Source organism: Dermacentor silvarum, chromosome 11 (assembly GCF_013339745.2).
Source record: "Dermacentor silvarum isolate Dsil-2018 chromosome 11, BIME_Dsil_1.4, whole genome shotgun sequence".
Taxonomy (NCBI): domain Eukaryota; kingdom Metazoa; phylum Arthropoda; class Arachnida; order Ixodida; family Ixodidae; genus Dermacentor; species Dermacentor silvarum.
Window position 1 is genome coordinate 61,186,444 of NC_051164.1, and position 12,861 is coordinate 61,199,304.

Here is a 12,861-nt window from a genome sequence, read left to right on the forward strand (position 1 = left end):
AACACTGTCTTCCACTTTTCAATAGCAATCACAAGTGCAGTAAACTTCTGAGAACGTGTTTTGCGGCATTCATCTGCCATTTCGACAAAACCCATGTGCCATTAGAGTTAGTTGTTAATTGTATTACTAAGTCTGCTAGCTCATTTGCAAATGTCGTAGAATACGGGAATGTCCATCTGTTTTTCCCCCACCCAAACTGACAGTAGTACCCTTGTGTATCCTTGTCACCTTGTGCAGGTTGTCAGTAGGGTAGTCCAGCTTGTCATGGCACTCTCTGAATGGAAGCCTCCTTATGTTCTTGTCGTCTGCTCTCTGTGTATATTAGCATACGAATGTATTACTCAACTCTTGTTGCATTAATAACGTACAAGCGCTCTTTTGCAATGTTATCTTTGTCGAAGCATTATTGTGCTGGTATTCAACTGCACCTAGGTTGTTTTGCAGTTTCTACCACTTACTGTACTGAAAAGTAGTGATGTACTGTAACTGATGCTGTTTTGTTGTGTTTTCCGTGTGTGCTTGCATGCATGTAGCTCTAATGGCCTAGTCAGGTGTTTGCTTGTGTCATTTTTAGCCAAGGAGTGAGCATCTGTGCTGTTTTGATTATATGTAAATAAATAGATCGAACAGCTGCTCGCCAGCAGTCCACACCATTGCAGAAGCACACATGCCTTGAATCCTGCTTGCTGCAGAAATTGTTGTGACAAGCTGTTGCACGTGATTGCTGACTGTGGGTCCGATAGAAATCGGATTGGCATGATATTTTCAGCATGCAATTTAGAAGTTTACTTATTTGCTGACCGTCATGCTTTTTTGTCTGCCATTTAGGGTAGACGTATGTGGGAGGCGTGATAGGCTTGACATCGGCAGTCAGTTTGGACACTTTGTCCTGGTCTGTGCACACACAGCAGGCTACGATAGCGAGATAGCGCGAGGCGTTGTCAGCGTGGCGTGCCGAGATAGTTGCCAGCTTGCTGCGGCTGCCGGTGCTGTATGAGCATCTTGGCAAACTTGGTGCGTCCTTTGGCCTGGCTTTTCCTTCTGCTGGTTTCGTTTCTGGAAGGAGTCGGGTACTTGGCACTGTCGAAGAGCCAGTGCTGAGTGGGCCTCTTGGCGTTTTCCTGCCAGCCTGCCTGTGTTGAGTGGAACAGCTGTTTTTGTATTGTGTCAAGGATGCATGTTCGTTTCACACTGGGGCTAGTTCCATCCCTCGTCGCTTCATGGAAATAAGAAGAAAGCACGGACTACCATTGGTTGGGAGCTTTGCAGGGTGTTCTCTTTAGCTGCACCACATTTTTAAAATAAGAGCAGTGTAAGTCGCAGTGACATTGTGTTTATCATTCATTCGCGGAGAATGGAGGCCTCTCCATTCTGCTTGCACAGTTAATTTGCACAGTTATGCGTGGAAATGGCAAACTAATAATCTTCACCAACTGATGATATTGAGCAGTTTGGAATCTATTCTCGATGTTACGTGACTGAGCTAAAAAATTTTCATTGAACGAGCTTTTGGGAGAGCTACGCAAGCAAATATTTCACATTTAAAGGCTCACTGAGTGTGAAACTGACCCTGAAAAAAAAAAAAAAGCCCCTGTGATGTCGATCTCCCTACCTCCACATTTAAATATGTGGGCACCATCGCCACTGGCATGGCACTGTGAGGTCTTGCAGATTGCCTTTATCTTTTTCCTTTTGGCAGCAGTGTAGCATATGGATGCTGTTGACAATCTAAATCTCCACCATCATTTCTGATAATAGTCGGACGCCTTTATAACAAAGTCCTCGGGACATCCAAAATATTTTGTTTTACAGGTCACTTGGTTGTAAAGGTCATGCACTGTACCGCTCACAATAGAGCAGGCAAACCATGTTGAACAAAGGAAAACCTTTATTTAACATGAATTTGAGATATACTTAGCGAAATAAGTTGCTGTTTCTTTCTTGTTTTTTTTTTTTTTTTTGCCCATACTTTGACAGAATGTACAACTGCAGCCAACCTTATTGCTCCAAGGTTCACAGCATGCTCTGTTGCAAAACTCGGGAGCTGTGCAAAGTGTAAAGCTGCAGATTGAACGCCGCTTTTGCCTCGCTTGCCGTCAGAATTCTTGGTTTGTTTATGTGATCTTCATCACTGTTACCTTCGTTTACATTCGTGTCCTTTCCGCCTTAGATGGCCTTGAAGATGTTGTGAGTCGTCAGTTATAATTACATTATCACGGCATAATCAGCTGCAACGTATTTGTCAGCCGTGGCACCCGCTGATGCATTGCAACCAGCAGCATACAACTTGAACGATTCCTGGAGCACTGCAGCAGGACTACTACTGATATAGGCATGCTCGCCAAGTACAGCCGCCTAAATCTTTAACTAGCGTGCGCGAGCAGCGGCTTTCTGTGCGCCAACACCTTAACTAGGAACAAAGTTACAAATGACTATGCTATCTGACCATGCTCACAAAGCTCGTGAAGATAGCATAGTCATTTGCAAGTTTGTTCCTAATTTAAGGTGCTGGCGCACAGAAAGTCGCTGCTCATGCATGGTAGTTAAAGATTTGGGCGGCTGTACATCATTGTAACGGCGACGCTAGCGATCCTGCTGCAGTGCTCCAGGAATTGTTCAAGTTGTATGCTGCTGGTTGCAATGCATCAATCCTTCGTTATACAGGTCATTTCACTGTAGAGGCGTTTGTTATAGAGGCATTCGACTGTATTAAGCAACACCGTCGTAGCAGTTGGTATACAATATTTGCCACAGCATCTCGGGAACATGCGTTATCTCTAATAGAAACGCTTTCTGCAGAAAGGTTGTTCGACTTAAGTTTAGTTCAAGGTATAGAAGACCAGAGGGAAGCTTTAGTGTTTCGTGAAGGCAGTTGCATTTTATGGCGATGGTTGATACGTTGAAAGACTTCGTGCAATCCCTGCATGTAGGTGTTATGCTGAACAAACAAATAAGCCTGTCGGAACAACCCCAGATAAGCAGTGGGGCTGTCAAGATAAGTGGAATAGCTAGCCCAAAAACACACGCAAGAAGAAATAGTGGTACATCTCATTCCACATGTTCAATAAGATTCTGGCCAGCTTGAACTGAGGTGCATTTCGTACAATGCAGTTGGTTGTTAAAGGTAGCGCTGTAATGTGCAGCTCTTGCATTTCTGGCACTCGAGCTGCTAGTTCCAGTTGGAGCAATGTGAACACCCTGCACAGGTGTGTAAAAGGTGCCAGGGCCACCATACACAAACATCTGCTGCAAAGCCAGGTGGTTGCACGCTTGCTAGAAGGAAAAAAAATCGCTTTTGCACTACACTCACTTATTCTCTTTAGCAGCAGACCACACTATCTTCATGCCAAGTTCTAGTAGATCGCTGAGCTAGACAACAGAACAGCCTGTGTAGATTTTGATGCTGTGTTCTTTATAATCTATTTTGAAATGATAAAGAAACTTAGATTGGGGCTGTCCAGTGAAGATGTCAAGGCAGCTGTGTATGAGATTCAGAACACAGCTCGGATATCAACTTGGAAACTGGTTGCACATAGCAACTTCTGTGACGACATATCCCCGAGCAGCTTGTTTTGTCATGTTGAAAATTTACCCCTTCTGTAGACAAAGAATAGGGCAGAGAACAAGGGCAATCAACTGGTTTATTCAAAAACATGTTTTAACATACTAAAGAAAAAAATCTCATGCACTTACAGGTGAAGCAATATTGTTATAAAAAATAATAAACATCATCAACCATCATATCCATCAACCATCAAATAAAGCGATACAAGATGCGAAGCACGCGACTGTATGCGGATATGTACTCGACATGCAAGTGTATGCGCATTTTTTTTAATATGTTAGCCCATGTTCTCGAAATAAACCATCGGTTGATATCCAGCGTATGTTATTTATTCAGGTACCCTAGAAGCCCAGAGGGCATTATATAGGGGAGGGGATTACAATGAATGGGGCACAAAATACACAAAATACAAAACTAAGCAAGAAAATGTGAATTAGAACAAGAATTAGTAAACACGAATTAGCGCGAAGACAATGACTTATTATAGAGTATATACAATGAGTGAGAGAAAAAAAAAATAGTATAGTAATCACAAGGTTCAAGGTTCCTAAATACTTCACACTTATCATAATAGGTGGTATTACATGTATCTGATAAAACAACCCTAAATAAGACAATGATTTTTAGTATACATCACTGAACATGAAAGCAATTGCAGATTAAATCGGAACATCAGGAAATGCAATTGGAACGTAACAGCAAGGAGTAAGAGGATTAAATTTATTTTTCGGCTTTACATTTTTTTTTTCATTTCCCTTTCCCCCTTTTTTGAGAGGGGAGGGGGCAAGGATTACTGATAACCATTAGTTCAGATTTCTAGGAACAACTTTAAACTATTTACAAATGAGCCATGATTAACTATGCATGGCGATGTCAACAGGAAGCAGATTCCATTGACGGATAGCGAGGAGGAGAGGTGAGTGGAAAAACAGATTACTGGCGGGCAAAGATAGGTTTGATTTTAAGTTGGTGATCAAGTCGCAAAGACTCATGGTGAGCTGGCCTGATATTTGGAGCAATGTGGGACGACTAATTGTGATAACGTTAATGAAAGAAAGACAGTAGTGTCAGTAGCCTGCGTTTTTCGAGAGGAGCTAGATTAATTGAAGATTTGATTTCCGTAGCGCTTGATGTACGTGAGTAGTTTCTTGTGATGAAGCGAGCAGCCTTATTTTGCTTCGACTCCAGTTTGAGGTAGGCCTGATGTCTATTCCAAATTAAGGAGGCATATTCGATTTTAGAGCGTACTAAGGTGGTGTAAGCAAGAAGCTTGGCCTCCAAGTTAGCCGAGTGTAAATTGCGCCGATAAAGCCAAGTGATCGTAGGCTTTACTAACAATCGCGTCTATGTGAGTGTTCCATGACACAAATGAACACTCAGATATTTTATTGTGGATACAGAGGCTATGGGCACATTGTTTAATATGTAATCACATAACACGGGTTTAGCTGTAGACCTGAATCTGATATCTTTTGTTTTATTAATGTTAATTTCCATTTGCCACTTATTGAACCATTTACTGAGATTGTCTAGGTCAGACTGAAGGTAACAGGTATCCTCAGGGTTAGTAATTTGTATGTAGATCATGCTATCGTCAGCAAATAGTCTTACTACGGAACGCATACCATTACTAACATCGTTAATATAAACTAAAAACAAAATAGGCCTGAACACGGAACCCTGCGGTACTCCAGATGTGACGTGTATTAACGGAGACAAATGGTCATTAACAAATACTGATTGCAACTGGTTAGTTAAAAAGTTGGTAAAACACCTAATTATTCTGCATTTATGTTAAGATCTGTCAGTTTATGAATACGTAAGCTGCAAGTGAGGAACCTTGTCAAAAGCCTTCGCGAAGTCTACAAATTTAATATCGCATCAATTTGATGCAAAGAATGAATTGAGTGATGCAAGTCATTTATTAATTCCAACAGTTGCGTTTCGCAAGATCGATCGTGTAAAAATTCGTGCTGATTGTTAAAAAAAAAAAGTTATGTTCTGTAAGAAACTTCGTTACAGCAGATGAAATGATGTGTTCAAGAAGTTTGCAACACGTGCTGGTTAAAAGAATTACACTGCAATTTGATGGGTTAGACGAGTCACCAGGTTTAAATATGGGAATTACGTGAGCTTTTTCCAATCATTTGGGACGCATCCCATGTCGTTAGATTGCTGAAAGAGTGTGGCTAAAATAGGGCAGATGCCATCAGAATCAGGAACCGAGTTAGTTGGAAGACGATCGATACAGGACTGTACTCCTTCAGAAGTGATGTTAACGTCGTGCATGCTTGAATGTAAAATAGGGGCCTGAAGGCTATAGGTACAGGAGTCTCATCAGTGAAAACAGATGAAAAAAAAACTCGAATTCAATAGCGACATGTGCCGGAGAAAGAATGTTACCATCCTTGGGATAACGATACCATCGAGTTCGATGCGTAATTTGGGTTAAGAACTCTCCAAAAACTTTTTTGGGCCATTGCGAAGCACGTTTCAAATGTCGTGGTTGAAAAATTTATCTTTGGCTGTTGTTATTGTCGTTCTGCATAAGTGTGCGTGCTCATGCGTGCACTTATGTTCCCTGCATTGCGTCTTTTCATTAACTACTCTAAATTTTCTACATGAATTGGGGCCTGCTTGGTCCGTCGACTCTTTTTAGCTTATGCATTTATGATTAGAAAGTTTGCCTTTGCAAACACCGAGGATCATGGTACTTGCTCCAGATTTGTGGCATGAAATCCTCCGAACACAAGCCATCCTCTGGCAGCTCTGAAGGGGCGCTAATGAGAAAGTTCAGCTGCATTGATAAATTACCCTTAAAAAAATACCAAAAAAAGCCACTCTTACTGTGATTACAGACTTGGTAAGGCAGGAAAGAAGCAGCAACAAAAGACGGGTGGCACTACCACCTTGACGTTCCCGTACCACCTCGTCATAATGTCATGGAATTTAGTGTTGTCTGCTGGCGACTAGTTAGTAATCTTTTTTATTGTAGAAAATTATCTACATTACACTTCAAAGAAGCCAAAGAAGGAACATGGCAAGTTTTGGGGAACATTTACCGAGCCAACGCGATCCAAATACGAAAAAGTACTTCATAATCCGTGATGTTGCGCTGACGTACAGGCGTTGAGGTTTCGGTGCGAAATTCTAAGAACGCAAGCTTTACCTTCATTTTCTCTTCTGATAATTAACTTATTACCGCAAAATTAATGAAAGTAGAGGTTTGAAAGAATATCATATGTTTAAACTTATTTACTATTTCTTTTTGGTGTCTTTTTAATGGCTTGGCATTGGTAAGCGTGATACTGGTGGCTGCTGTTTGTTTGGCTGAAGTGGGTTGCCCAAGTTTAGAGCCTTGTCACATGTGCTCAGACCTCTTTCGAGAGTAAGGAGCAGCGCTGCAGACTGCTATTGTTTGCATCGACACGGCAACGGAGAGCAGATCAAACGATGCACGACAACCTGTCAGGCGTGAAGCGTGTCTGGAAAACAAAGGAGCCTGGAGAAATTGCTTCACAGGAGGGCAGATGTTAGTGACTGGCTTGTGGGCTGTTGATGTGCCACCTGCAGTGCTGTAATAATAAAAAAAAGATATATATAGAATGGGAAAGAATTTGCTTGCAAAGCAATTTTGAATGCAGTGTAAGGGCAGTGCTTGCTGTTGGTTTTATTGGCGTTATCGCGACCATACCCACCGTGTCATCTTTGCTAGGCCAAGTTTGATACCTTAAATGGTTATTGTAATACGGCAAACTTAACGCAAAGACCATAGCAGCATTCTTGATATGCTGGGAGCGAGTTTTCAGATTAGAGTTCATCAAGCCAACTGCTAATTGTCTACTATACCAATTAACTTTTATACTAGAAATTATGATTTCATTGTTTCTTTTTTGTGAATATACTCTTTATGGCCAGACATATAGGTGAACAAGTTATTCTTTCCTTGACATGGAATGGTGCTTAGGCTTTGCAAGGTTTATTATCATGATAGCTTTGGTGGCTGTCACTGTCATTTTACAAGCTTTCACATTATTCAGTTGAGTCTTTTCCAGCCCTCATGTCTTAGTATAGTGCTATATGAATTCCTTCATTTCCAGGAAAGCCACGAGTCAATGAATTCCCCCTTTGTCTGGTGCTTGGCAAAGAGCGAGAAACTGCCAAAAAGAGCGAGAAAAGTTTTGCGCTGTAGTGAAAAGGGGGGCTGCAAATTTTGAATTAGCTTGCAACTAATGTTCTAATCTGGTACTTGGTTAAAGATTCTTAAGCTTGTTCATTCAAGTGCACTTTGAACCAAGTTACTGGCATCAACAATTCATGAGCCCAGTTTTGCAGCAGTGAAAATACTGTTTTTCCTACTCATGCATGTTGTTTGTCTTCTCCCCTTACATTCTAACAGCATATTATTATTATTATTATTATTATTATTATTATTATTATTATTATTATTATTATTATTATTATTATTATTCCAGAGCTCACTTTTTGTATTGTGAATTAGTATGAACAACTATGTTACATGGTCAGCTCGCCTCCAAGTCCTCATTGTATTTTTCGTTTTGCTATTGTAACATTCCTTGTAGTTTGTGTATTGCCCTAATTTCTAAGTACACCCATACAAAGGCTTCATAGCTTTTCCTGAGCACTATAATAAATGCTTCATTTGATATAATCATTTGTGTCATGAGTTATAAACTTATAATATTCATGTCACTACAGTACTGAGCATTTGGAAGTCATTTGATATAAGAGTCTTGGGGCTGTTCCATTTTTGCCCATTAAGTGATCTTGCCCCCATTCATTTAAGCCATTGGGACACAATCTGTTCTGTTCTCTGACCGTGCTTTCAGGTGTGCGAGATAAATGTAGCAACACCAACACACCCACCTAATTGTTTTGTGCAAATTTCCCATGCTAGTAACACTGACCCGACAAGATAAAGGCTCGCGAAGCCTTCCCGTGTTCACGAGCTTATCACGTGCGAGAGGCGAAGGGTGTCGCCCCAGAAGACTCGAAAGCTGACGCCACGTTGTTGCGTCAGCAGTGCCGTGTTGTGCGGTCACAGCTTCGCGCTGTCCGAAGCTTTGTGCGCTGCGACCAGCTTCCTCCCGTTGATGCGGAAGGTTGTTTGTTTTGCGCAGTCGGCAGGCTTAGGGGGAGTGCCGTGGCACGATGCAAGCGGCTTTGCTTTCCAGGTGTGGTGCTGTTTATGCATTTGCTCTGTGCGACCCCCAGTGGGCAGAGTCGTCGTTTTCCTAAGTTGCTGGTTGGCCTAGGAAAGCACAGTTGAATTCTCAGTTGAAATATTGTACATTAGCAATATTTGAGGCATACTTGAGGACATGAAAGTTAAATACATATGTAGAGGCAACATGAAAACTGCAAGAAATTAACCGAGCAGCAATGTCGACATAATGCAAAACAAGCGTGCATCCTAGTACCGGTTTACAAAAATCTCCTATGCAGGCGCTTGAATGAGACAATAGTGTTGCCAGTTCATTTAGCATTGATGGCTAATATGAAGGGCATAGATTACTGCTTCTCAATCAGGAATGTGTTTGGTGAGCCATTGCCTGCCTGCAAATATAGTGAAGGACAGATTTGGGGAGGGGTGCTTAGTGGTGTTAATGGCATTAAAAGAAATGCCATTACTATGACTACTTACTGCATTTTTTAAAACTAGCACATGTGTGTGACAAGATAATCTGCAGTTGACATGACATCATTCTTTCTTATCATTAAATCTGCTGCTGTCAATGTTACCACGTTAAGTTTACTAATAATTTACAATAAAGCAATGTGTTCACTGCACCATGTGCTGTCTGGTAAGAATGGAATGTGAAAAAAATAAATAAAACATTCACACAATTTCAAAGAATAAGCATGGCTCCGGGCTGTACAGTCACAAAATGACTGGACACCAGCTAAAATGTTAAAGCGTTGTTTTCTGTGCATATTGTCACCTGTTTTTTGTTTTGTTTTCTGAATGTACGCACTACATGCATTTAGTATGCATGCAGTTATTATTTAGAATCAGTGTCACCTGAAATATTTGTCTTGTGGCTTTTCTATTTTAACTAAGCAGCCCTGCATCTAGGCAGCAAAGGCATAAATGGCATGTCGTGAAAGCTAACGTTTCAGTCTAAGGTCGTAAAACTTGGGAACACCTGCTCCAGGGTGTAACATCGTATAGTAGCACAAAGACTGTGGGAAAGAGCTGTTCCTGCGTTTTGGCTGCTTCCATGTGCACTGACTGTTATCGCTGTGTCTTGTCTGTGCAGTTTGAGCTTTTGTTCTGCATCCAAGATGAAGGGGACCCTTCCATAATGCTGGTGCGAAGACTCATGGAGAAACACCCACTGGTCGACGCCAGGGTCTTTGTAGGTCAGTGTGTGCCAGTCATCCCCCTCTGCCTTCTCTGTTTTGACGTCTGCAGCATACTGAGGTTGAGCTCATGTGCGGAAATGATTTCTTTAGTTACTCGCTCACTCACTCGCTTTACTCACTTGCTCACTCGCTCGCTCACTCACTTTACTCGCTCGCTCACTCACTTTACTCGCTCGCTCACTCACTTTACTCGCTCGCTCACTCACTCACTTTACTCGCTCACTTTACTCACTTGCTCACTTCACTCGCTCACTTTACTCACTCACTCACTCACTTTACTCACTCACTCACTCACTTTACTCACTCACTCACTTTACTCACTCACTCACTCACTTTACTCACTCACTCACTCACTTTACTCACTCACTCACTCACTCACTCACTCACTCACTCACTCACTCACTCACTCACTTTACTTTACTTACAAGTTTAATGTTTTCTTAAACAAGAACAAAAAGGTGAGAATCAAATGCAGTGATGGTAGAAGCAGGTACAAACAATAGAAGTTTTTTGCTGTGCAAGCACATTAAGAACAATACCATACCTGTCTGTCACAAAAGTTCAGGAACCCTTTATGATAACAAACCATAACAGACACGTCATCATATTCAGGGGGTGGACGCAGCATGTCTAAATGCAGTGACCTTATCAGATAAGACATTGGCAGGCGAAGCATTCTGCTCTTGTATGCTGAAAAGATGAATACTTATAGATGCTTGTGTGGGACCAATAAGGCAATAAGTTGCGAGCGTGATGGTTATGGGATGTGTGTGTTAAAAGCGGCTGAACATATTTCGTTGTGTAAAGAGTCCACAACACAGCCTTACAGCCTGTGCAACGGCTGTAAGGAATGAAATAGTCAAGGATAAAGTAGAGCAGTACACAGGATAGAGAGCAAGGATTAAATGGTATCAGCACTTACTTGCAACTAAACTTACACTGGGGAACCCTCGCCTAATGCAGATGTGTACATCAAGCCTGTTTGCATATATCTTTTTTTTTTTTTGTTACTGTTGCATAGTAACGGTCTCTATTGCAGCGATATCATCAGATTATTTTCACTTACCCGCGTCGACTGATGGGTGAATGGACAGGAAATGCATGCAAGCTGTAAATTAACCATGAGCATGAGGCTTTTTTCAATGAAATAGTAACATCTGGCAGGTGTGAACTATTGACAATACAGTTATATTCGATACAAACGTCAAGGTTCCTACTGCCTCTCCAGATAGGCTACTTCTTTTTCCATCAAAACCACGGAAGGTGCACTTGCACGTGTCGCAACCTCGCTTTTGTATATCAGCCGGCTTCACTATTTCCTGTTGCCGTCTTTCAATAGCCGGTGTAACACACGAGTCTCGTGAAATAGTGAAAGAGAGCTGCAAGCACTCTAATGCAATGGCAAATGCGCTCCACCATTTGTAATTAAAGAAGTTGCGTGTTCTCATAGCCTGTTGTGCAGGCAACAGCGTGTGTATTCAGCCACATATATTCGGCCACATATTTGGCCACGACTGACGTATATCCTGCCACAAGCGATTGGGATGCGGTAAATCATGCCATGAAGTTAGGAAATTTGCAGGTGCTAGTCGGAATCGGCTAGCGCAAGACAGGGGCAATTGGAGATCGAAGGGAGAGGCCTTCATCATGCAGTGGACATAAAAATAGGATGATGACAATGATGATAATGAAATAATGCCAGTGATAGATGCCACAAATTGCTTGGCATGCCGCATTTCAAAATCGTCTGTTTTAGGAGATTGTTATTTCAAAATCATCTGTTTTAATTGCTCAATGTTCACTAAATGAAGATAATATAATCATCGTATTATGATGCCATTCCTTTTTGCACTTCTACAATTGTCCGAGTGACGTTTCGCATACGTTTTCACCGAGGTTGGCTGGTGATGAACAGTGGGTAATGAGAAAGAAATAGGATCGAATGAAGGGAATCCTTACAATGTACTGGCCCTGATTTCTTGCCATCCTCACTGCCATGGCGTAAGCTCCACGTGGTGGCACAGCCTGCGGCGCTTGTCGACCAGTCTGCTTGTGCGTATTGTGGCCATGCCAGTGCTGAAAGCTTTCCTAATTTCCTGTGGCTAAAACAGCACTTTTGCCCTGAGAGAAAGCTGGTGTAAGCCGCACGTTCTCTTTCTTTTACCCAGGGGGCTGCCCTGTCGGGGTAAATCCCAAGATCAACAATATGCAACCAGGCTACGAAGCTGCCAAGTATGAGCTCATCTTGATCTCCGACAGTGGAATTCGAAGTAAGTGCTCTTGCCTTTCTTTGAAAACCCTGTAATTGTTGTTGTTGTAAGCAATAGTATGTCAAATCTTTAAAGCCCAGACATCATTCCACATAAAGAAAAATTAAAACAACTTGTTTGTCTCTATTTTTGGCCTCTCCATAGAGAGCAAGTTCATACAAAATATAATGAATTATTTCTTGATTAAATATGTTAATATACTAATCATCTTAATTAAACGCTTTTTACCAAACTAGCTACAAATAATATTTGCTCCAGCATTTCAAAAACAATACTGTGAGCTATGAACAATATTTCCCGCATTTAAGTCAGAATTTTGTGTTATTGAACTCAGCATAGCAAAAATGGTACATTAGGCTTTGTGCGGTCATAAGTGTTTTAGGGTTCTTTTAATCATTTGCAATAATTCGCAATGTGTCAACCTGGTTATCGGAAAGTATTGGGTGGGACAAGTGGTAGCAACAGTTCATAATCGTAGCAGTTTGGGCAAGTTGGTAATGCATGGTGTGGCGTAAGAAGCATGCAAGAAAAACAAAACAAGGTCAACAAAGACGCACTGACATATATTCCTTTTGACCTTTCTATTCTTGCATTGTTTACACCGAAGGTAGCAGCAAGTCGCTGATCAATGTCGAATGC

General features: G+C 41.6%; 1 protein-coding gene across 1 annotated transcript in view; it reads left to right on the forward strand.

Annotated features, from left to right (window-relative positions):
• LOC119433404 (ceramide glucosyltransferase-like) overlaps window positions 1-12,861 on the forward strand; it is a 69,536-nt gene that overhangs the window by 40,539 nt on the left and 16,136 nt on the right. The window contains exons 3-4 of the mRNA XM_037700594.2: window positions 9,847-9,949; window positions 12,121-12,222. Of these exons, the coding sequence (XP_037556522.1) occupies window positions 9,847-9,949; window positions 12,121-12,222 (205 nt within the window). The remainder of the gene's footprint in view (window positions 1-9,846; window positions 9,950-12,120; window positions 12,223-12,861) is intronic.